At 33.0% G+C, this 25,768-nt stretch overlaps 1 protein-coding gene across 3 annotated transcripts in view; it reads right to left on the bottom strand.

Moving 5' to 3' along the window:
• RTTN (rotatin) overlaps positions 1-25,768 on the bottom strand; it is a 79,591-nt gene that overhangs the window by 30,852 nt on the left and 22,971 nt on the right. For 2 of the 3 annotated variants that reach the window (XM_079301480.1, XM_079301481.1), the window contains exons 17-34: positions 24,573-24,712; positions 24,154-24,325; positions 23,157-23,256; positions 22,036-22,124; positions 19,861-19,978; positions 19,512-19,608; positions 18,811-18,879; positions 18,293-18,481; positions 17,368-17,607; positions 15,886-16,030; positions 14,962-15,116; positions 13,504-13,723; positions 11,740-11,868; positions 10,317-10,424; positions 9,554-9,712; positions 8,092-8,163; positions 4,534-4,726; positions 1,599-1,681 (exon numbers count right to left, since the gene is read on the bottom strand). In XM_079301480.1, coding sequence (XP_079157606.1) covers positions 1,599-1,681; positions 4,534-4,726; positions 8,092-8,163; positions 9,554-9,712; positions 10,317-10,424; positions 11,740-11,868; positions 13,504-13,723; positions 14,962-15,116; positions 15,886-16,030; positions 17,368-17,607; positions 18,293-18,481; positions 18,811-18,879; positions 19,512-19,608; positions 19,861-19,978; positions 22,036-22,124; positions 23,157-23,256; positions 24,154-24,325; positions 24,573-24,712 — 2,478 coding nt within the window. The remainder of the gene's footprint in view (positions 1-1,598; positions 1,682-4,533; positions 4,727-8,091; positions 8,164-9,553; positions 9,713-10,316; positions 10,425-11,739; positions 11,869-13,503; positions 13,724-14,961; positions 15,117-15,885; positions 16,031-17,367; positions 17,608-18,292; positions 18,482-18,810; positions 18,880-19,511; positions 19,609-19,860; positions 19,979-22,035; positions 22,125-23,156; positions 23,257-24,153; positions 24,326-24,572; positions 24,713-25,768) is intronic. The other variant, XM_079301482.1, reaches the window with a different exon arrangement.

Genomic DNA, 25,768 nt, shown 5'->3' with positions numbered 1-25,768 from the left:
ATTTAATGTAATGAACTTGTCCAATTCTTCATAAAAACTCAAGCACAATTTTAAGTAGATTAGACACCCAGCCCTGATAAGAATTGCTGCAATTTAATTTTGTCTTCAAGTAACATGAACAAAACAAGATGAAATTTGTTCAACTTTCATTCCTCTATGTAAGTGGCATTTAATTTATTCGGTAAAAAGTGACCTGGGAACAACTGCTTTTAAAAAACCTGAGATTCTTATTTAAATGTTTTTTAAGGAGCAATCATGATTGCATGCACTTCTTGATTTACATGCACTTTCATTTATTTTAATTTTAATTTTCAAATTTGAATATTTGTGTTTAAAATAACGCTAAGGGGCTGGGGAGTTGTTGTTCTTCATTAATGAAAATCAGACTAATTAATAACATTTCTGAAAATGAGAGATCAATTTAAAGCTAAAGTGTACTTTTTCCTCAATTATTAAAAACATGCAAGATAACATTATCAGTACTAGATAGAAATAAATTTATAATGAAGAATAAAAAGAACAAGGAAATTATACTTGTGCAATACTTCAAGACAAAATTTCAGTACTGGCTTTTCTGTTTTTATTTTTACCACGTTCCACAGCAAAATTGAGCAGAGAAATTTTAGTCAATAAAAAATATAGGATCTTGTGATTTATCAGCCTTTTTCATTTCAACACATGCATCTGTTTAAGAGAAAACAAACTTCTAAACAATGATTTTCTGGCTTCTGTAATAGATTAGATGACCAATTATAAATGAAAATTTTTTGAATATGAAACTCAAAAATGGATTTCAGTGCAACATGTCAGAGTTCTTTGGATCTATACTGCAGACTTAAAAATACATGATTTTCATCAGGTAACTAATGAATATTATAAAAAGCTTTCTCCACAGCCTGAACTGATACTACAAATCTCCTCTGGAACTGAAAGAATATATTTCAATTTCACCACCTTTGCATCTGCCATCTTGAAAGACAGCACATGTGTACAGCTTTTAATTGCCATAGTCATTCCAGTCAGAAACAAATCTTTCAAGCAGCCACCTGCTTTCTGTTCTCCATGTCTGTTTTGGATCCTGCAAACACTTGTGCCACTTTTAAATTCTGCAAAAGCTTTTTCAGAATCCAGAGTATATTATGGCTTAGAATACCCAATGCATTTCTGTGCCTTTGATGGATCCAGTTCTGTAGCTGTGTTGTGTAAATACAGGTTCACTCTGAATGGACAATTTGGAAGTGACAACCAGAAATGGAAATGACCACATTTTGTCAATAAAGACAATTACAGAGTAATCTCTAGAGAATATGTCTTGCTGTGGGAAGCTATAGAATTCAGTACTGTCTTATGCATTTAGCTAGTCAAGGCAAACTACCTTATCTATTTTTGCTCCGGTTAAGAATCACGAAAGGGTTTTTCCAGAATATTAAAATTACACTGGAGTAAATTTCAACTTAATTTTACAGCTAACTTCTGATTGATTTCAGGTTTTGTGTTTTGCTGCAGTTTTTTAAACAATTTTAAGAGTGCCAGTTTTCTTAAAAGCAGTGCACAAATAATTTTTGTATTTAAAATGAATAGAATACTCTGCAAGTTACCATAGTTTCAGATGTTGAGTGAGAATGTGAAGATTTGCTCTGACTAGGTGGAGCCTTCCAAAGATTGAGAGAATCATCCAAATCTGTATGGCAACAAAAATAAGAATCAAAATTACTGTAAGAACATCAGAGAGTATAAGAAGCTTTTTAAAGGATTGTTTCAGCAAAAAAGTAGCCAACCACAGCTATCCTTCTGAAGATCTCAGAGCACAAGTTTTCACACTTTGTACCTATGAAATCTTACACATCAAATTGCCTGAATAAACAGAAATAAAAAATTTCATTGCAACATAAAGTGGTCTAGAAAAAGCTACACTTCCTTCAAACCGCAGTTGCATAGCCTTTAATCATTTTAAATAGTTCAGATTTAGTTTTACTTAAAATGCAAATGTACAAAAGTACTGAAGGACTATAATAGGGTCTCAAAGAACACACACAATAAACACACATAATGTCCTTGTCTTCAAAAAACTTCAAATTTGCATTTTAAGAGAAGCAGTTTCAAGAGGAACCATATTCATAAATATAATGAAGGTAGAATTAGTTTGTAAATCTGTTTCAGAATAAAAAGTGCCAAAAATTTTATAGCACAAATCTGTCAGTAACGAATAGTAATGTTGATTTTTGAAGCTGTCATATATTTAGAAAGAAAATAACAAAGACTAAAGCTAGACTATACAGTTTGTTAGTGCAGACCCCACAAAAGTAGATTTCCTATATGTATCCTCACTAATTACTAAACTGAACTAACTATTTTATTTTTTAACATAACATTGCAGATGTTTACATTCCTAAAAATGTGAGAAAAATACATAAGGAACACCCAACAGGGTTTAGGTCCTGTTCTTCCCTTTTTAAAGGAACAAGAAAAATTGTTTCTTATTCCTGAAATACTGTATTTTCTGGCTTTGCTTTGCAACGACTGATAAAATGTATCTCAGTTGCTCACAGAATAGTTATACCATTGTACATTTTGAGTTACTCTTAGATATGATATTATATCAGCTAACAGAACTACTAAAAGGCACAAATAAAGAGGACTATGGGAGTAGTAAAATGCGTTGGATTGAAAAATTACACTTATAGATAAATAAAAGCAGACACTGAAGAAATTGAGGATTTTTTATGACTGGAATTTTGTGTACTGCCAAGGCATTTCTCTCAGTGAGTTAACCAAGAATGCTTCTTTTCCTTGGGTCTGTCATAAAATCATAACTTAGCTGGGGAAGTAACATTCCTCTTCTGTTCATGCCTCTGGAGCAGGTTTAACAAATGCAGAAACCAGCAGAATATGAATATGAAAAGAAAACTCAAACAATATTTTATATTGCAAAACTATAAGTGGTGAACTGAGAGGGGGTATCATGCAGCTTTTGGTGCAGTCTGGCTCAGAAACCCCAAAAGTTAAATATCCTGATAGTGAGTTGAAGGATACTTTATCATATCTGCCACTTCTTAACTAAAAATGCTAAGGCCCAGCTGGCCTGAGACATATGACTGACAGTCAATCACTTTAAGTTCTGGAAGTCCAATGCCAGTTTCAAACAGCAGGTTTTTCTAAAATGCTTCTTGGTGTGTGTGTGGCAATTCCTTCCTGGAGTGGGGATGCCCCTCAAGGCTACTCCAGTCTGAGTAAAAGAGATTTGCCCAAGGTCATTGGTACAGGTAACATCAATCTCTACTTAATTGCTTCTTTTTTGACAGGTTTAATATAGCTGTTTTAATATAGTACACTATAATACACCAGCAATTTTAGCTTCTATACCGTAAATAATTCTGATTATTATATTTTTGTCTAGTCCTTTATCATAGTAAGTAATTCATTTTTTTATAAATATATATGGTTTGTCATCCTTAATCCCACAGGATAAAATCAGACAAAGGTTCAAACACATCTCTGCAATTCCTTAAACTACTGAAAAAGTCTGGGTCTAGGACCAAATCCAGCTGCAGCCAGGCTCCTCTCTGAGAAGGCATTTAGAGAGCAAGGGGTCCTTCCTGCAACTTGTGACTCAGTGGGAGGGGTTCTCTAAACAACTTTGCCTGAGGTTCCTATTCCATCCAGGACACAGACAAAAAGAGAACTACTCAAATCAGCTGCCTTAAAAAAAAGATGGAAATACAGGAACTTAGACCCACAAAGGTAAGAAATGAAAAAAAAAAAAATCATTAATTTTCTGCATCATGAAAGCTTTCACTAACTGATCTCTAAAAAAAATCCCCTAGCTTTCTAAACTTATCAGATGATCAGATATATCATCAGATATATTTGGACAAGGAAGTGTATTCCCATAAGGCATAGTGAGCATAGAAATATTGTTCAATAAATGATTAGTCAATACAAAAGTTAGATCTGAGATGTTCCAAAGGTATACAGATTAAAAATAAATTAAAATTTAAAAATATAAATAAATAAATCCAATCTGAGTATTACATTTTATCAGTCTGTGTATTAAATTATATCAGAATGTCTTAGAAAATAGCTTAAATCAGATTATTAGAGTTCATTTCTACTCATGTAGGCTTGAAGTTGAACACATCAAGAAATAGCAATCTTAAAAAGAGTTCATGTATTTCTTCTCCCCAAATTTTCCCTGCATGAAAGTTGACTGGACATCATAAAGCGGAAATCATCAAAAGTATTTTACCCCCAATATTTTGCAAGAAAATTTACTGCAGAACCAATTATATCTCTTCCATTTTCAACTTGATCAAGATGTAAATAACAACTTACAACTTTTTCTGAACTATGTTAAACTAGTGACTTATCTACTTAAACCCTCACAGCAATATTTTGACTTCACAACGTATTTAAGCGCAGGGTTCATATATTTTCCATTCCCTTTATTAAGAATTATTGGAAATAAGCTACTCAAAACTACAATTTATTTAAGTAAGGTTTCAAATAACAGGAGGTAACATCAACATCGTTTACCAGTTACACCACCTTTTTCTGCGTTGAGCTTGTCTTCCTTGCAGGAGTTCAAATCAAACATGTAACAACCTAGGTAACAGTGTTTCACCATCTGATTCACATGCTCATAGAACTGGCAGTGATACAAAAGGGCTCTAAGCGCAGGTATTCCTGTCTGGGAGAGGCCAGATTCTTCATCGTGTACGCAAGGACCCTGAAGACATGAAATTCAGACATCATTACTTTGAAGAAACGTTTTACACAGAATAAATTGGAAGAAAAACCCACCTTAACTAATGCTAATGCTGTCTGTGTGTGTGTACACTGGTTTACAGACTGTAACTAATAAATTCCAGAAATGAAATGCAGATTGTAATGTTGAGCTAAATCATAATATTTTACAAAAGCTGTCATGTCTTAGCAAAATCAAACAGCTATTTATCTCCTAAAAAGTGTGCTAACAGTTAAGTAGAAACTCATGAAAAGCTGTAAATGAGTGGCTTCAAGATAATAAATGTATCAGTACACTTCACAATTTTAATGTCTCATTTAATTCTACTTACAGATATTAAGCAATGAAAAAGTTTTCCTTAGGCAAAAAGCACACCTGTAGCCAGAAAAAGTCATCCTGCTCTGAAGGATACTGTCATTATACTACATTCAGCTATGTCAATCTTCTATGAGAAAAGATTTCTTTAGAAAGCTGGACATAAACCAAAACAAATTCTCTTTGGTGCATGGTTTCCAATTATTTCTTATTAAATACTGACATCAGGGAAAATTTCCTAGAGCAGTGGATTTATACCTTAAGATAATAGATTCTAGCCATATTTCAGATAGTTTAAACTGACTGCCTTTGTTAAATGTTTCTTCAGTGTTCTCCAGTGTTTTCTTCAGTTGTTTTTTGGTGTTGTTTAACATAAACAACCAAGAAGTTTTATTAAGATACACATAATCTGGTTTAGACTGACCATAAATTAGAAGTGCAAAGAAGGCAGAAGAACTCAGAAAAATCCAAACCAATTACATTCAGAAAGGAAGTTTTAAAGGTATTCTGCAGTAGTTAAAAAATAAACGAGTTAAAATTATGGAAATAAAAAGTTTCAGTATTAATTAGAAACTTTCTTTGGCAGTCAGGAGAGAGCAGAGCTGGATCAACTGAAAATAAGTAATTTTAATTTTAATAGTAAAACACTATTTATCCCCAAGAGGCTCTCCCCAAACTCCTTCATTTACACTGAATACAAGTTTATTTCCCAATGGGTTGATTTAAAACCCAATACAGTAGAAGCAGTAAAACTATTTTGCATTACAAGATAAGTTATCAGTAAAATTTTAGATGGCTACTCTCAGTCTTTTTGGATTCTGTAATACAGAAACTATTTTCACTATTTGCCTTTTACACCAACTAGTGGAGAACAATATACGATGAACAGTTTGAGGCAGAATGCAGGATTTCAAGTAAACTATTTATGATGAATTATAAAACTCTACTCATATACTGTCAGCAATAGGCTGTATTGACTATGACAAGTGCAAACTTAGGAAATATTGATAAATTTAGTCCAAATTTTACTAACCAGGGTTGTCTCTGCCAGTTTCAAAAGCCTTATCAGACACATTATCGTACAATAGGGGCCTTGAAAGAGTTATTCCTCAATTACAATTGACAGAGTGCTCTGACTTCAGCAGTCTTTATACAACAGAGTTTGCTGCACTCAGAGTACTTTTCACAGGTTGACTTTACTTAAGACTAAAGAGTGATGTAGGAAATTTTTTAAGTGACATAGCAAAATGAAATACTATAAAGCAGATCAACTAGACAATAACACTAGAGACATTCTCATGAAGATACTGGCCTACACATTCTATATTTCCGTTTCCAGTCCTTTTTGCCTAAGGGATAAAATGGTAATATTCTAATTGGGCTATGGCACAGTATTCCTACTATTCACCAAGATCCACTTAATAGTCATCCTCTTCTTCCTGGCATTAAAGGAAATAGACAAATCACCTTATTCAGTGCAAGGGAAAAAAGTTACTCTGAAATATATAATTTGATCCTGGTGGTATCTTACATTTTTAATTGTTGTTTTTATTTTGAATAGTTTTAATTTACCAGTAACCATGAAGAGTTGTTTGATAATATCTTTCAGCATGAACACTTATTAAGTGATGAGCAATTTCCATTAAATTGCAGTTCTTAATAAGAATCACATTGACTCAAAGCTTCTTTTAATTGCACTGGAATTGATCCAGAATTGTACAACTGGATTCAATTTTTGTCACTTCATCATAGTCATTGAAATTAAAAAAAAAAAAAATACTAAAAAGCAACTTTTAATAGAGTCGATATTGACAAGTGACAATGGCTGCCCTTTTGTAACCCTCTATTATTATGAATTTAAATAGCTGCTATTTATATTCATAAATTAGAAGTAGTAAGACTGAAACAAGTTCCAGATTTGTAAAATTGCTTCCTTATGATCACATGTAAAGAAAAGATGAGATATTCTGTAAGATTGAACTCTGCAAAAAATAGCATAATTGATTTTGGGTGCAGCTGAATCATAGATAACTTATCCTAATAATCCTAATAAAATAGCTGGAATACCTGTCAGCAGATCTTTTGCAGAAAGGGACAGATTAAAAATTATATTGTTGCATCAGAAAATTTCTTCAAAAACTAATACACACTTTTCCTATATAGGTATAATCTCACACACTGAAAGAAGCAAGATAGACATTAAAAACAGGTCACAAAAATTTAAAAAATTGCAAGCTAAGATCCAAACATCCTGATGTACAATGAATCAGACTTGCTGAGAGTAAAATAAGATGACTGATTCAAGAGCAGAATTGGAAAAGTTTCCATTAGATTTTATCAGTTTGACTTCTCTCATCTGATGAGAGAAGGCAAAGGGAGACAGACTCCTCTCACTATTATCAAGTGACAGAAAGCATTGAGCGAAAACTAAAATACAGGAAATTCTGTTTAAACCTATGAAAAAAACTTTTTATCTGAAGGTAGACAAACACTAGAACAAGTTGCCCAGAGAGATTGTGGAGTCTCCATTCTTGGAGAAATTCAAGCCAGTCTAGTCCACCTAGTTTTGAGCAAGTGGTGGTCATCAAGAAGCATTTAAATTGACCTAAGTGACAAACTGTTTCATCTTTCTTTTTAAATATTTCATAAACATCACATTCACAGAATTTGCTCTTCTTCATGCCCCTCAAATAGTGTTTTACCTGCATTCCAAGTGCAGGTAAAATAAATTATCAATTTATATCCTAAAAAATTAATGATATACCATATAAGTACACAAGTTTCCTAGGAACCCAAAGATAATACATTCATGAAATGCAACATATATGTGGTCCAAATTTGGTTGTTTTATTGAGGTTGCTGGAAGTTTGAGAGAAGTTTGTCTATTAATTTATTTCTCTTTCCAAAATATAACCTTAGACATGTAATTTTTTAAATTGATATTTTATAGGTGTTCTGACAGAACTTTTCATATCAAATAACATCTTTCTGCAACACTATGACTTTTGTCATCAAATGTAATAGTCACTCACTTGCCAAATACAATCTTTCGTGTCTTCTGTAGGGATTGGAATCACAAGTAGATTTTGTAGAATAAAAGCAGCCTGAAAGAAATTAAAGCATCAATATTGCCATCTAGCCTTCACAATTCAAAAAACTACATCAGATTGAATAGTGCAGTCTATGTGTTTTTCCTCTGCTTTAGATATATGCTGAAATACATAGAATTCTCATGTTCATGTTGAGAAAAATAATTAGAAGAATTATATATTAGAATTATAACTCCAAAGCCCTCAAGCTTCACTTATAGGAGCATTAGAGCATGGAACAACAGCAGGCTGGTATAAAAAAAGATAAGGAAAAGATAGGATATGTATTTATTTATTTATTTATTTAATGTATTTATTTTAATTATAATTGATTTATGTATTTATTTATAAAATACTTCCATCACTGTTGCAGTACAGTCAATCCTACAGAATAAGCATTACAAGTATAGAAAGTACTAGGGGAAAAAAATTCCTGAACAGAAAAACCTAGATAACTGTTTATGACCCCTCACTTTATTGTCCTTACGTTTTGGAGTTTTTAATTATTATAAAATAACTGGGACAATGTGATGAACACATTGGACAGAGACATGTTTCAAACATTTTCCTTTATAAATACATGGCATGTTTGTTTTTCTAATTTATATTACACACACTTCACGTGATGGTGCACGGATTGAAATTCCTTTTATTTATATTTTATCAATCATGTTAATCTTAAGAGACAATAATTTGGAGTTAAGAACACATTATTAAAGGACACATTAAAGATAAAATTTCAAATATTACTTTGAAAATAAAATTAGTTAAGCAGTAGAGCTGGGATAAAAACCAAGTCACTGAGTGTCAGAATTTTTATTTCTTATTGATTGGAACAGAAGGAAAACCTTACAACTAGAACTGTAAAACATTGGAAATAAAGTGCACAGAGCTTAAATTCATCAATATATAATTCTATATAATGTGTTGTTCTATCATAGCACAGATTTTCAGTTCTCACCAGTAAACTTTAGTGCCTAGACAAATTAGATTACTTCATGTCTGCAAAGAACAGATACTTACTGCAGATCAGGTGGTGTATTTGTACCAAAGAAGTCACAAATGTTACAAAGCAGCAGTTAAAATCAGGCTAATTATTTATGCTTTAGCAATGTATTTATCTAGCTGAGTAAGCCTTAGGAGTTTTTAAGAGTTAACTTGCATTGTTTATATTATCTCTGTTTTGAAATAAGTAATCTGTGTCTGTTCCTTGTGCAATTCCTAAATAAGCAGCTAAACATTTTAACATATTACATATTAATCAGGCAGTGTTTAACTTAGAAAGCAGCAGGTGTTGTGCAGCCAACAGGTAACAGATATATGCTATAAAAATATAAATTTTTTGTTCTCAATAATCAAAAAGAACTTGACATTCTACAAGAGCAGAAGGACACAAGAAACATACCTCCCTGCGTACCATGCTACATTCAGATTGATCCAGAAGGATGTTTATCACTGTTCCCCACAGGCCTCCTGAAATATTCTGGCAGCTTTCTGCTAAAGCAATACATCCTATTTCAAGAGATGTAAGAGCTGATCCTATTCCAAGTGCTGTAAATCTGACCTAGTACATATAAGCACAACAGAAAGTGGTATTTCTCACAGTAATTAGCAATACATTTTTTATTATTATAATGTTGAGCTTAAGGGAATAATTTCAAAAGTAACAACCTCTTTTCCTATATTTCTCTTGCTCTCTACTTATAATCACAACTAAGAGAAAAAACAAGATTATTCTTAAGTATTCAAAAATAAGCAACATATTATTTAATATTCTTCATATTTTACCACTTGAAAATAGGTCCATTTAGCAAATACATAATTTAACGGATTCAGATTAAATACATTTACTCTGAAGTTTTAGTTCAGGTAAATGTTTCTGCTTTGCAGTTAAGTTAGAGCAATGACAATGAAAATTGCCTATGAATCATGATAGTGAGTGACTAATGGAAGTGTAGAAGACAGAAGATACAAAAGGAAGGATTTCTTAAATGATTTTTATATGGAAACACTCTCCCTACTGTATTATTACTGCTATTTAGGAAATAGTCAGTAACATTTAAAATAATTCAAAAGCAGTTCTACTATTAAATACATTAATGAATCAAAAACATTTCAAATGCTTAAGGATCAAAATAAGATATGACATTAATACCACAGCAACGAACCTCAGGATCTCGATCCACCCACAAAGGAACCAGCCACGCCAGACCCAGGTGAGACAGAACTTGTTCTTCACTGTTATCACACGGCAAAGACCAAAGAGATATCCAGTCCTGATTAGCAAACAGAAAACAATTAAGAAATTATTTTATAGATCTTTCAATCCATGCCAGTGTACTAACAGTGTGAGCTACCAAATATTACTAAAATATTTTTGTTTAACACTAATTGTGCAGAGGAAGGATAATTCTGTACTTCTCTTTCCATAAGGATTTGACACTAAATCACAATTGTAAACAACAACTAGGTTTTAAAATTTCTTTTAGACTCAAAATTACGAGTCCAGTCTAAACAGTAACACTGTCATAACCACACTTTATGACCTAGAAACAAAATAAAATAAAACTTACCATTATGCTACTATACTCATTACTTTATAACCATGATACTAAAAAATTCAAGTCCACACCTTCATCTACATATTTATGATCTAAGTCTTCAGAGGCTGCTGTTTCCCTGTAGTGTACTTAAAACTGTCCCCTCCCAGTTTTAATAAACTCTTCTAGTACCTAATATCTTGAAAAAGGAGTAGAGAACTGAAAAAAGAGACACCTGGAATTTGGAGAAGCAGGCATACTGTAATTTCTAGTTACATGCATGCTTGATCATAATGAAAGAGTATTTTTGTGGCTATCACAGATATTAGTAAGACTGGATTTTAATTCTCTAAAATAATACTTAATTCTTGAATTTGCTTCAGCTGCATCAGGATAAAGTATCTTTTTACTAAACTGCCAGAAATCTAACTCTCAAAGATGTACATGAACACAAGGCACAATATGAATTTTACTAGTATGTAATGATAGCTTTTATCTGGCAATCCTTTTTCCATGTACACACAAATTCTTTCAAATATATATACATATATATACACACAATTGTGAAAGTCCTAGTTTAAACAAGAGTTTAAACATAGGTTAGAAAGCCTGCTGTCTGTGAGGCTGAAGAAATAATAATGTTATAAATTCTTAAATTTATTAATCTTATAGAAAATCCTGATTCTTCATTTATTTATAAAATGGAAATTATGCTTATGCTGAAAGAAGACCTTTCAAAATCCACAGAATTATTTACAAAACAATTTCATTATAACTAGAACTGATTCTTCAGATTTTTGCATACTATACTCTATCCTGAACATTTATCTAAGATTATAGACCAAATGAGATCAATGTGGGGTTTTTTTTGCATTTTGCGCTTCCAGTTGGAGGGGAAGGAAGCAGTAGTGTGGTTTCACCAGGACTACTCAGATGGAGAGAACCATTCCTAAACCACAACACAAAGTTATAATTGAAATCAGCAGTTGAAACCTGTGTACAGCCCTCCCCACTGATGAGGTAAGGACTGTATGGATTGTGATGGACTCACCGTATCCTTGGCTTGAGCCATCATTTCATGAGATAAGTGAAGCAAGCAAAGGACTGTGCTTTTTGTTACACCTTTTCCCATGAAGGACATGGCATTTCCCCCCCATTCAACGTAAAACGATGAGATGACCTGAGTGGGGATACAAGTTCATAACAGCTTTACTGCAAACAGCACTGAGTACAAATTGTCTTACACACTAAATCATAATTTAAACTCATGAAAAGATGAGAGATTTCTAACTGAATTGTAAGAATTTCTTTATTTCTCAGACATTCGATCATGATGGTTTTCCATACATTTCAACTTCTGAACATCTCTGGTTTTGATTTTTTTATTTAAATGAAGGATACAGTTAAGCTTAATATTAAGCCCTAATTTGAACAGAAGCCTGAAAGTTTCTTTTCACTGACCTGAAAGTTTATTTATTGTACCCAGGGTTTCTTTTGCTATGCCTGGAATTAAAAATAAAATTTCTTTTCAAAATTCAGTGTTCAAGAGAAAGGGTCATTTATACATTTTATTGTGATTTGAATAAATTTATCAGCTTTCTATATCAAATACTAATAAACAGAAATAAAGGTTACTGGATCATAACATAAAATATGACCAAATATGTAACCATACATATTAAAAGGCATGCTGCTTTCAACAAAACATGCCCCAAAATACTTTTTAAAAAAATAATGATTTTAGAAGATACACTTCTTAATTTACTTTTCTCCACAAAACATGGTGATTGAAACCTCTGCATTTTTGCTGTTGCTTTTTCTTTCAGAGTCCCAGCCTGCAGAAGTTTTTTTATACCCACTTTCTCCACTCCTCTCCAAAAGAAACCTGCATTTACTTTCATATTTAGGCCAAATAAAACTGCCTAATTCTTCTGAAGAAGAGCTTATCCATCAGTAGTTGAATTCATGCCATAATATTTATTATTATTTTTTCCAGTAATAATCTTTCTTTCACATGATGACATTTATAACCTTATGCCATTTTTAGTCTAAACTTCAAGTAACAGAACTCATCTAAACAAACAGGTCTAAAATGTTTATTTCTTTCTACTCAAAGAATCTTGACCCCTAATACACAATCTTTTTTCACCAGATATATTGGTATTTCAAATTAAAAACTTCTAAATATATATTACTGAACGTGTGTAAAACAAACAGAAATTCAGAACTTTGCTTTTCCTTCTAAGTTTTAAGAAGACTGGAGTTTTCAAAAGATATAATCTTAGGAGCAAAAGCTAGCTGTCTACCACATCCACAGACCAACCAAACATACAAAAACACTGAAAATAAGAATGCAATTCTGTCTTTCCAGTAACCGCAGCATCTTGAATTATCTCTTTTCTGCTTTCTCTGTGTTAACAACCTACCCAACAAGCTAATCTTCTCCCAGACCACCCTTCATATGTGGATTTTGCCTGGGGGAAGTTATCTTGGATTTTTCCTCGTGGAGTTTCAGTTATTAAAAACATCACATATATTTTTTATCTTCCTTAAAACTACAGTCACTCTGTATTACCTCTTAAACCAATGATGAAAGCATATGCAGTACAACCAACTTTAACAACTACACATACACATCACTCAATCTAGTCTGTATATCATTCCTATTCACTTAGCAGGAAAAAGCATCTTTCCCACACCTCTTGCTAGTGATGACATTCACTAAAAGTACATTGTAAAAAGCACAGTGTCATTAGTTACACAGTTCTTTACCAGCATTCAAACCAAAAGCTAAGTAAGAACATAAGCTACTTACCTCAAGAAGACCTGTTAAGTATTTTTTACGAATTGTGACAGGTTCAACTGTAGCAGAATAGGTACTCCAGCCTGGAAGTGCAGTAACATGAACCATTCCTTGTAATGTTCTCTCCAGTGAAGGAAGTCCATAAAAATGTGGTGCATCTGTCAGCCTTAAGCACTGAAGCAGTTTCAGAGCCAGCTCTGTTCTGAAGGAGCCAGCAAGTTCCAAGCCCTCTCTGGTTTAATTGTAAAAAGAGATGAACCATCAATAAGAAGCTGTTACAAAGAATCATTCTGAAAAAGGCCAATGCCTCATTCTTCTTACTGTTAGCCTGTGATGCTCAGCATCTCAATGACTTAATTATGCAAAAAGTAACATGAAATTCATTGTGACATGTCCAGCATCACCTAGGTTCTGAAAACATAATATAGCATCTGATTTCAACAAAGTTGCTTAACTAAAAAAGGATAAATGAGATATAGCTCATTATTAAGGAGAATGCTAAATAAAGAGTAAGACTAAGGACAATGCATGACACAGTAATAACTGCAAAGCTCAGAAGCACCAGAATCACACAGGACCTAGAATATTCAAAGTTGAAAAGGACCAACAAGGATTATCAAGTCCAAGTCTTAAGTGCATGGCCTATTACACTTATGTTTGTTCTGGTCCAACAGACAAGTTCAAAAATATTTCCTGCAAAACACAATAAATCTAGAATTAAGCAAATAAAAATACAGGAGTGTGAGATACATAATTAGCAGAGATTTCTAGAAGATGCCCCTTTTCCCACTGTCAAAATTTTTAGAAATAATCAAAGTGGAATAACGAAAAAGGTAACATTTTGAAAATATTTTCACAATTATATTGTGACACTAAATAATCAAATGTTACTTTAAACTGCAATTTTAGTAGCTTTCAGAATACATTTGGATAGAGAAATTTAGTGTGGGAAAGGTTTTATGAGAAACTTGAAGAAAAAAATAATGTAAATTAATTTCTGTGTTTGCACAATTGACAGAAAAAGGTTGGAGTTTCATGCTAAAAGTATCTGCTGCAAATACCCCAAAAAGGTGCTGAATGAAAATAGATATTTATTTCGATTTCAAATATTTGGATGTTTTACTTTGCTATAAATACCTGTTGCAAAATCAATGAAGTTACCAACTGCTCATGCAATTCTGCAGCAGTGAAAGAGATACACCCCATCTTCTCCATGCTATCAATTTAAATATCCATTTGCTAAGTGACCACTAGCATATTCTCTTTTAAGTTTCCTGGTTAATTTCCTAATTTTACTGTGAAAAGGAATATCTAATGCTGATTTTAGTTTCAGGAGTGGATATTCAGTTTACATGGTTCAGAGCAATTGCATCATGATGCAATGATATTCAAATTGTGACCCAAATTCAGCAGCAATAGGTGTTATGATGCCCAACCAGAATGACAGAGGCAGGTCCATTTGCACTGTACCTGTCACTCACTGACACAGAACAAATTAACAACGTGTTAAAAAGACGAATGAGCTCTTTATCCAGTCGTTGCCTGACAGTAGCCTGTGTTTCATCCATTTCATCCTGCACTTGGGATTCTGGTCGCCCCAGGAGGCCCAGAAGGGATTTTGGTTGCTAAAACAATAAAAACAAAGTCACATAACATATTGCTTAAGTCCTACTTTAATAACTTCATTAAAGCCATTTTTCTGTTGAAAACTTACAAATCACACACATCATAAATCAGAAACTCCATGATTACTTAACTAACAAGTAATTGCAAAAAGCACAGTGAAAAATTCCTATAATTTCCAGTAACTTGAATCTTGAATCTACTAAATGCCATAAAAGAATCCAGTGTTAAGGCCTTTAAAATACTCTGGCATTAAGAAGACAGTGTATTTTGAAGCATGAAAGAAAACTTAAATTATATAGCAATAACATGGAATAGAAAATAGATCACAAAACAACAGAAAACATATAGTAACAAAATTAGTTCAGGTTGCATTTCAGCTGCTTGAAAGCCTTAATATCAAATTACTTTAAGGTTATATATTGATTTATTTTATATTAATATTTATATTATTGAATAGGCCATATTAAAAATTACAGGCATCCCAGGCAGCAATATAAATTGAAGTACCTGTAGTCTATAAGTAATTAAGTCTACTAGCATTTTTCTCTAAATGCTTAGATGGTATTGGTAAATAGGAAAATGCTAGTGTATGAAGGTATTTAACACAGGCCACCTGTTGTAAGACAATGGATGCTCTTGCATGTTACATAGGTTATCCATTTGTAGATAAGCATACCCTCATGTAGCTCTGCAGTTATGTACATGTATTTGCAAGTAGTTATATAGTCAATCAAATCATCTAAGTATATACAATAGCCCCATGCTTACATTTTTAAGTAATGATTTCAAGATCCACTTTAGATGGTCTGAATCCAGATTTGATTTCTGCTCTCTAAGCAGTTTGTTTAAAAATCTTAGGACATCAACCAAAAGCTTTTCATCTTCCACAGAAGCTGGAAGCACTTGTAGAAATCTGCAATACAAATAAAAGCTTTCATACTAGTAGCACTTGAAAATAGCATTTAAAATCTCAGGCTAATAGGACTTGAGTCACCTGCAAATATAAAATTACATGGAGTAAATATGTAGATTATACATACAGAAAACATGGCATTGTATTAGGCTATGATACATAGAATATGCTGTTAGCATTGTTATTGATATTATTATGCAAAATATTTATGCATGTTTTAAAAATTTATTTGCATATGATAAACATGGAATTCTGTTTAGTAAACTGTAGAGAAATATGAGCAGGGTCACATACCGGAAATAAAAAGATAGTTATCTATCAAATACTAGCATTTGATAATAATAGTAAAGCTTACCTATGCATTTCAAATAGCCCTTATTTTATATGCAGATTTTTTTTTTTTTTAATATTTGATGGTTTTATGAATACAAATTGGAAGGTTACAATCTTTGAGAATGGAAGGGACTTGCAGGGGTCACCTGGTCATGCCACCCTGCTTATGAATGGACAATTGCAGCTTCTTGCTCAGGACTGTGTCCGGGAATTGCTACAACCTCTGTGGGCAACCTATGTGTTTAGTCACCTTCGCAGTAAAAAAGTGTTTCCTGATGTTCACAGGGATCCTCTTGTGTTTGTGGCCATTGCTTTTCTCACTGGACACCACTGGAAGGAGCCTGGTCCCACCTTCTCTCTGGGTACTTGTACACTGATAAGATCCTCTAAATCTTCTTTCCTCCACATTTATCAGGCCCAGCTCTCCCATCCTTTACTCAAAGGAAAGACACTTCAGTCTTCCGTTCTCTTTGTGGTGCTTCATTGGATTCTCTCCAGTGTGCTTCGTTAAGATTATCTCTTATGCTGGCAAGGCCAGAGCTCTAGACCAGCACTGAATAGAACAGAAGGATCACCTGCCTCAACTTGCTGCCAACACTCCTCCTAAAGCAGCCCAGGATAATATTAGCCTTTTTTACTCTAAGTAAAAGCTGCTGGTTCATATTCCCCTTGGTGTCCCACCAGGACCTCCAAGTCCTCTTCTGCAAAGTTGCTTTCCAGCTTGGTTCACCCCAGAGGCATGGGCTTGCTCCTCCACAGGTGCAGGACTCTGCACTTCCCCTCGTTGAACTGTCTAAGGTTCCTGTTAGCCCAGATACAGATACATAGACTTATAATATATAGATAAGTGTGAGTGTCTGTGTGTGTATATATATGTATATATATATATGTATATATATATCAGAATCAGAGATGCATTTACAATCAATTCCCTAAATTTAAAATACAAAAAGTAGAAATGTTGCCATTTTTAGTACATGCATTCCTGTAGTCAATATGCTCACCTGTTCACTGCTTTCTGCCAAACAAAGCTTTTCAGAGTGGTTCCACAAGGCCCAGAACTGCATTTTAATGCAAGTCTGTCATTCAGGACATAGAAGCTAAGCCTAGTGAGAGCAGTTCTAACATCCCTGTGGGATGCTGCCTGAATGATCAAAGTAAGACAGTCCTGCAGTCCATAGTTTGTGTGAGTTATTTTCATTATAAGAATGTCTTCTGAGAAAAGTTTTAGAGAGTCTAAAAATCTGGAAAGGCATAGAGAAAAGTTGTTAATAGTCAGTATCTGTTTCAGAAAGTGTTGACTTCTTCTTCCTATTTAATTGAGAAGATAAAACAGAAATTGCCTTAAAACACTATTTTTGTTAGCCAATTCTTTTTTCGCCAACCCTTCAAAAAAACCCCAAGCCAAACAAAAGACTAAAACAAAACCGAAAACAACACCACCACATGTAAATTATGAGGTGTTTTGAGTTCTTTGGAAAAACAATACCTAAATACTAAGTCTCGGGATTACCATCAAGAATATTTACCTGAAATTTAAACTTTGAAGAAAACCAAGAAATAGTAATGCAACTTTATAGCTGGGGTCTACACAGTAGTAAAAAAGAGTCAGTTCCCTAAGAAACCACAATGACTATTAAGAAAAACAGACACTGAGCCCATTTTAAATTGTTTGGAATTGGCCTGACCATCAATAAGAGTTAGATCAAGCACTACACCTTCATGTATAAATGCAATTTAGGTAAAACATTAGCTGTGACAACATGCCTTCATCCTATTGGGATGTGATCCTTTACATTTAAATGACAGCATACTCAAACAAGTAACAACTTGAACTGGTGTTTGAAACTGAAAACCTATTTAAACTTCATGAAACACTAATTTAATTGAGATATACTGGTACTTAAAATGAAAGAAAAAATAGCTCACATTTCTGCTTCCTTCTCATAATTTATCAGCTGCAGTAGGTTTTCAATCCCATGGTACCATGACAGATTCCAAGCTGTCTTAAGCATATCTGACACAGGTTTCATAGCCAAGCACTCAGAAGACAATGGCACCACAATAGTATTAGGGCTAACTACATGATGAGCAGTGATCCTGACTGGGAGGTGATACCTAAAAATACACAAATAACAATAACAATTTTTGAAAGTGGTTGGTGAGAGTTTTTGTTAGCTCATTTTTAAAATAAATGCCCTATTACAACCAGCTCGTAAGTTTGCAATTAAAGTTTTCAAAACTCCTTCACAGAGATCAAAGACATGGAAGAAAAAAAATCCCTATTTAAAAATGCTGATTGCATCATCAAAAAAATACTTTGATCAAGGTTTCCCTCTATTCTGCCATTTCCATACTTCAGGAAGGACAGCAAATTGAAATCAATAGTTAACTGTAAAATAATCAAAACCAATGAACCAACCAACCAGCCAGCATCCCACACGTACCTTCTAACAACAGCAACAGGTAAACTGAAGGTGGGTACCTCAGTATTATTACTGGCTATGCTACCAGCCCTGCAAAAGATAGTAAGTCATAGTTATTATGCTCTATTTTAAGATTTTATTTTCTCCTAACACTACACACATTATTTTCTTATTACTTGGCTACAGATGAATTTCTCCCTTTAGCTAGATCTTCACTAACCCATTGATGAATAATTTGTAATAATACTTCTGGCAGATATACTGTACACTAAAAACTTTGCATACTTGCTTTCTTTTTTCTGTTAGAGAAAAAACACACATAAGTACATTCAACATATTTCATGTGTGTGAATTCTAAAAGCATATTTTTTCATGCATATGCAAATAATAAAATATCATAAGCTGAGGTTTCCTGCTTTAAAGGCAATGGCTACACTTAAAAGCCAAAGTAAATAGAAGAATTCTAATTAAGTTAAAATAACATGTTTATAGCTAGCTATTTGATTTGTGTAGTTTCTATTTATGGAAAAGATGGATTACAGACCAATCAAGGATCTTTAAAAACTAAAGCCAGTTACCAAAACAATCTGGACTACAAATACGCAATTTTGGATTTATAAAAATTTAGTGCATAACTTGTCTGGAGATATATAAAAAATATTTCTATTAAAACCTTAAAATTTGTCTAGAGAATATGCTATTAAATAAGTGGACTTTCATACCATGTTTCTGCTCTTGCTACTTCATCAAACAACAGAAGACAAAGCAATACTGTAGTTTCAATTAAAACAGCATGATCACTTTGGAGTATCAGGGAAACTGAATAAATAAAGATATAAAAAATGTGTTAGGAAGAAACTGATACCTCCTAGGACAGTAGTTAAAAGCAACTGCTTTCCACAGTTTCCTGCCAACATCTTTAACACATGCCACAACATAGGAAGACTAGCACACAGTGATTTATCTTTTAAATATCAGAATTTGAAGTGATCCAAAGTTCTTAAGAAGATAGTGAGTTAAACATCTAACCATCTTTTGACAGGGATATTACAGTGGAAACACAATCCTCACCTCTGAATAGCAAAAGCAGAAAAGAAGGCTGCTGTGCTAGGGACAGGCGAACAACTGGGTCAGCAGACACAATTTTACGCAGGAGCATCAGACATGGGGCCACTATGGATTCCATAAGCTGCAGGAACAGAGAAAAAGACTAAATAAAGATAACTATCAGTATAATTTATCATGATGAACTTAACCAGACTGTCACACAATTAAGTAATATAGTCCATAATTTGTAAAAGAAAATCCTAGAAATTTCTTAGACAAGCACATTTCAGCCAGATGACAACTGCAAATTCATAAAAAATTATTTACTTGTTGATTTTATTATTAATTGATGGAAATTTTATTCATCTCTGATTTCACAACAAAATTATATTTGCTTTTAAATTATACAATTACAAGAAGAATATAGGCAAGCTTAAAGATTTAAAAAAACACCAAGTATTTACAACTAAGTTTATTAATTTTTCTAAAAAGTAAATAGTTTATTATATCCCATTAATTTTCTGGGTCCTGGCCTATCTATGAGAATGGAAAGCAGTTTGCTAAAAGTATCAGTGAATAGCCAAAAATACAACCAATGTCACAGCTCCTAAAAATGAAGATAGTATTTCTTTCACAGTATCATTACTTTACCTATGAGTTCCTGCCTTTAAAATTTGTTTCATAAACAGCAACAAAAATTTTATTTACATTTTATTTTCATACTGCAAGAACAAAAGTCCTACTTATTTAGTATGGAAAGAATCTTTTGCACAGTTACATGTGAAGCCTAATTTAGATACTGATTTTTATTTCTACTACTTATTTTATTTTCTTTTCTCTGTGGCCACTTTTTAAAGAACATATAAAATTTTTTGTTGGTTTTTCTTTGCTATTGATTTTATGATGAAATAAAAAAAAATCATTCAAGGGGAGAACCAAGAATCTGGACTAGATTCCCTCAGGATAGTGTCCTAATGTCACAGGCCCTAAAGAGTTGTTGCCTGAGCTCTTCCTGGATTAAATTGAACTTTATAAAGGGCTAAAAATTTTATTTTAAAGTTCTTTCTAGACTCTTACTTGACTGTGAAGAATCTGCTTAGGGCAATATATTTCTCATGCCTGTTCTTCTGTACTATTGAGCAATATCTACTCAGTACCCAAACCAACAGTTGCATTACTTACTATTCCTAAAGAGGATATTAGGAAACTAACATTTGAAAAACAACCCCAACATTCAAAAACCTGAGAAACTCAGTATTTCAATTTCTTCAGCTGTATCAGAACAGTTTACTGAAGTACTTGTGTACAAGCTATCATAAATTGGACACGATATTCTTTAATGCTAGAGAGGTAATATAATCTTAGATACTGATAATCTAGGGTGAAAAGTAATTTCTGAAGAAGAATGTAATTTTCATTAGTTTGGCAAAAAAGAAATTAAATTCCACTAAGTAACAAGCAGATCTTTTCTCTAGAACATTTTTGGGAATAGTCATTACTACATAAAAATTCACATGGTTTCTTGAAAGAAAGCTTTGGACTGCTGGAATGGAGTAACAAGACTATGCAAGAAAGCAAAAAAACTTAATCTACTGAAGTTACACTGAGCACCTACCCTAAATACGCTTGCATGAAATGATTTCAAAGAAAGAATTCCACAAAAAAAAAATCAAGCATCAGATTACCCATGTATTACAAAACCAGAAAGCTCCATCAGCTAGAACAAGAGACCCTCCCAGGTGATCAGAAAATTACTCATACCTGAAATTCAATCTGACATGACTACAACAGCATGTCATACAATTATATCTCATTTTTAATTATAATTTGCTCAGAATTTAAGTACAGAGATTATTATATATAACATAACATTTTGTTTTTACAAGGTTACTAAAATTTTTTCTTCTCTGCTGAGAAAGCTTTTTTCAGGGAAGTTTTGGTACATTACAGAACCCCACCATACACAATTCTCTGGCTAACTCTTCTCATAAGTAAGAAAACCAACCTTCTCTCATTAAAAGGATCTTAGCATTATCCAAACTAGAACAAAATACATATTGTAATTATAACTGTTATTAAACACTTGTATTCAGCGCAGCATTAATGCACAAGACCAGTATTGTGAGAGCAGAAAAAGGCAGACTCTACTACTGTCATGCTGTGCAATGCTTGCAGAAGAATCTCTAACAATACTTTTACCTTGCCATCCACATGTACACACTCATTAAGGTAAGCCAATATCTTTTCTATTACACCCAACTTTTTCACAATGTCATGCATTTTGGTATCTGTAGGAAAAGCAAAAGATAGTAAGAACAACTGGTTCTGCACTAATTTAATATTAAACAATATTAATACTAAACATTTTGTAAGATTACAAACTTTTGCTGTCTAGAATAAGTTTGTAATATTGCCAAACAACAGAAGTATAGATCTCTAGCAAGGCAAGCCTACTCAAAGTATTTTTATCTGACTATAGTAGGCTCTTGAACACTAGATTCTTAAATACATTACATAAATTCTCATATGAATTTTACAGTGAAAAATTACAATAATCCCAGTGCAACTCAATTTTAGTCAAACAAGGATGTCACTTCTAATACATTAAAAGACTTTTCCAGTTTACTATGGAATTGAAAATGGCATTTACTTAATCACCATGAGAGTATTTTCCACTGATATCACTCTTTGGAGTATCTGGTTTAAGAATATTCAACAAGATAAACAACAAAAAGGTATGTCACTTGAATTGATTAGGTTGTTTATTTTATAATAACAAAAAAAAGATCCTTCATATGAAATTTGTTCTGATAAAATGGCATTTTTTCCTTCACAATTTTATCCTTCATCCTATTTCCTTCAAAATTTCGCCTTTGTTTCAATTTTGAAACATTTGAAAACTTTTGCAGTCACTACTAAATGTATCTTATGAGACAACTAGATAGACTCCCTCATTTTTGTGGTAATTTTTCTGACAGTATTTTTAATATTATCTAAGATTTCACCTTCCCATGCCAAAGAACTTACGTTCTCTCATTAAAATTCAAATTCCTTGAGGAAAACATTATTGAATCAGTGTGAGCACACAAAGTAAAAACATCAAGGTTTTAAGCTCTACAGCTCTGCACCAAGTGAAATAATGCTCTAAGATTGCTTACTTTGTAAGCATTGTAATTCAATCACCTCTCCTTTTTACCAGAATTCATAAAATAAAAACTACAAAGAGTACCCTTAGCACAAGCATACAGACAACCTAGAAATACTTCAAGCTCACAAATGACCAGCACATAAACAAACATACATTTGCTGAAGATTTTTACCTTCTAAAATGACAACCAGCTGCTCAGCTGCAGACTTCCGTAAAACTAGGTCAACAGCATCAGAAGTCAAAATATCATACAGCTTTTCAACAGTTTCTGCCTAAAAGTAAAACAATATTAGATTTGCATCCAGTATGTTACCATGAAAGGAGGTAACCAACCAAATTTCCTTACAGGAAGTAGAAAAGGACCTAAATTCCTTATTAGAATGTATTTGATTAGAGCCCACATACATGTAAAAGAAATTAACTAGGTTATAATTTTTTGCAACAAATCTCTGTGGAATATGAAAACCAAACAGTTTCTAGTGCATCATAGCTGCAGACTTCTAACAAATAATGCCTAATTTATGTAGGACTACAGAAATCTAAACACTATACAGAAAGGCTAGAACTTGCTTTTAAGTCTGTAAAGAGGAGTGACTTTTAAACGTCAATAGGGTCAAGTATCTCAGCATTTGCTTATCATATTGTTCATCTGAAAGTATTGAGGGGAAGGAAGAAAGGAGAATGGAAGGGAGATGAGAATACAGAAAGAAAAAACAGATGTAGTCCTTTTGAGTCATACACTCATGATTTGCTTTAAACTTTGCAACAGCAGCAATATTAAGTAACACAGACAAGAGTCTGAAATCTGTTTTAAAATATTTAATATTAAAAATTATTTGTGCCTGTTTTAGTAAAAATTGCTTTTGTGAGGAAAAAATCTATGACAAAAAAATCAGACTATCTGCACTGAATGAAATTGTTATGAACAAGGTAGGCCTATGTTCTCTGCAATCAAATCTTTTCTGCAGAGAAGAGAAGAAGGAAAGGAATTTTTTTTTTCTTAGTGTTGCAAATGGTAGCATAAGAACTACTGTTTCCGTGTACAAAGAAAGAATACATCAACAGATTTCATGAAGCAAGGCAATTTGTACGAAATATTGCAACATTCTGAAAGTGGAAACTTCAGAGACTGGACAGGCACAAGAGCAAAATGTAGATAGTTTACTAACCTTGATTATTGAGTTTATCTTATCATCCAATTTTAGCTCCATAGCTCTTTCTATAATAAATAAGTTTGAAATGCTGGAAAGGACATGACCATCCAGACATGGGCGTTTCAGGTTTGCCCCTTCCTCATTGAGAAGATGGAATGCTAAATGTTTAGCTGCTACAGAACGAACCCTAAATGAAAAAATACTTAAAATAAATATATAAAGCCCTCATACTGGAAAATTTGAGCGGTATAGTTAGAAATTAGTTTTAAAATTTAATATGGGGTAGAAGAACCAAATTCAGATATGATTAATCAACCTTTCAAATCAAGGCACAGCATAACATTTAGGAGAAGACATTGTTGACATCAACATCTTGATGTCATCTTAACATCAACAAGAGGTGATGTGCTGAAATGCTGCAGAGCACTACTTACAGTTGCTTTTTTGAGAAGAGAAGGCGCAGAGCAGCCTGTAGTCTGGGAGTTCCTGGGAGAATGCCCTCTCCTTTGTCAGAGGTTGTTTCACTCAAAGACAGGATGCATTTACCTAAAGTATCTTTTGTGTCAGCATAACCCTAAGTGAAACAAACAACAAACAAAAATTTCCAAAATTATGAAATTAGACAAAGTAATAAATTCTATTTTAGGGGCTAAAGGGAGGGTGCAGAAGGCATAACATAAAAAAATCCCAACTATGCAGTTACTTTTAAGAAAATATTCAAATTCTGCAAATTAATACTCCTCTGTGAAAAAAAAAAATTAATAACTGATACTGTATATAAATGAAAGTAAAGATTTCTTTACTGGCCCAAAGGTGCTTTGACCCAAAACTTCACCCTTCAATCTGTTAACATGATTCTGCTCTGTAGCAGCCTCTACTTCAATAAATAAAATTTAGTCCCTACAAGAAAGTTATTTTAAAACATTAAATTCTACCTATTTTCAGATCTTCATCAAATTGTTTCTGCACACAGACAAAGGGGAATCAATTATGTCAAGTAATGATACTGCAAACATTTCAAAAGTAGAGTAAAATACAATGAATTTTATATGCATCCAGTAAACTCAGACCTCTGGTAAACCCTATTCTGGTATTATTGTACAAAGCCATTATAGGCTACAGAATAGAGGGAAATTCTACTCACAAAAATTTCTTACATGCTTAGTCTATAGCTTATATTAAATCCCAAGCTATTTAATCTTGAATGTCAATCATATGTAAGATATATATGTAGGTAATATAAAAAAGCTCTAATGACTAGTGGAGAAGGCTCTGAAATAACCCTTCTCCCACCTCATTCAAGTTCTCAGTGCATTTCCTCTACACATTTTTCATTATAAGCCATCTATTTCATGGTCCATCTTATTTGCAATTTCTCCCCTTGATTTTTGTGCAACTTGCATACAGAGTGAAGTTACATAAGCTGCTTTTTCTACTTATGGCAATACTGAGGTGCAGGCAATTAATGAACATATAGCAGAGAAATAAGTAAGCTGGTATAATTATTGAGAGTCTTATTTTTGGAGACAATGAAGACAAAATGTATACTTGAATTTATTAGCTAAGAGAGAAATAAGGAAAAAAAAAACCAGATACCAGAGAAATGCAGCAAAATATCTAATCAGCAAGA

The sequence above is a fragment of the Erithacus rubecula genome, assembly GCF_903797595.1.
Source record: "Erithacus rubecula genome assembly, chromosome: 3".
Taxonomy (NCBI): domain Eukaryota; kingdom Metazoa; phylum Chordata; class Aves; order Passeriformes; family Muscicapidae; genus Erithacus; species Erithacus rubecula.
The sequence above is the reverse complement of the archived record's forward strand: the minus strand, read 5'-3'. Positions and strand labels throughout refer to the sequence as shown.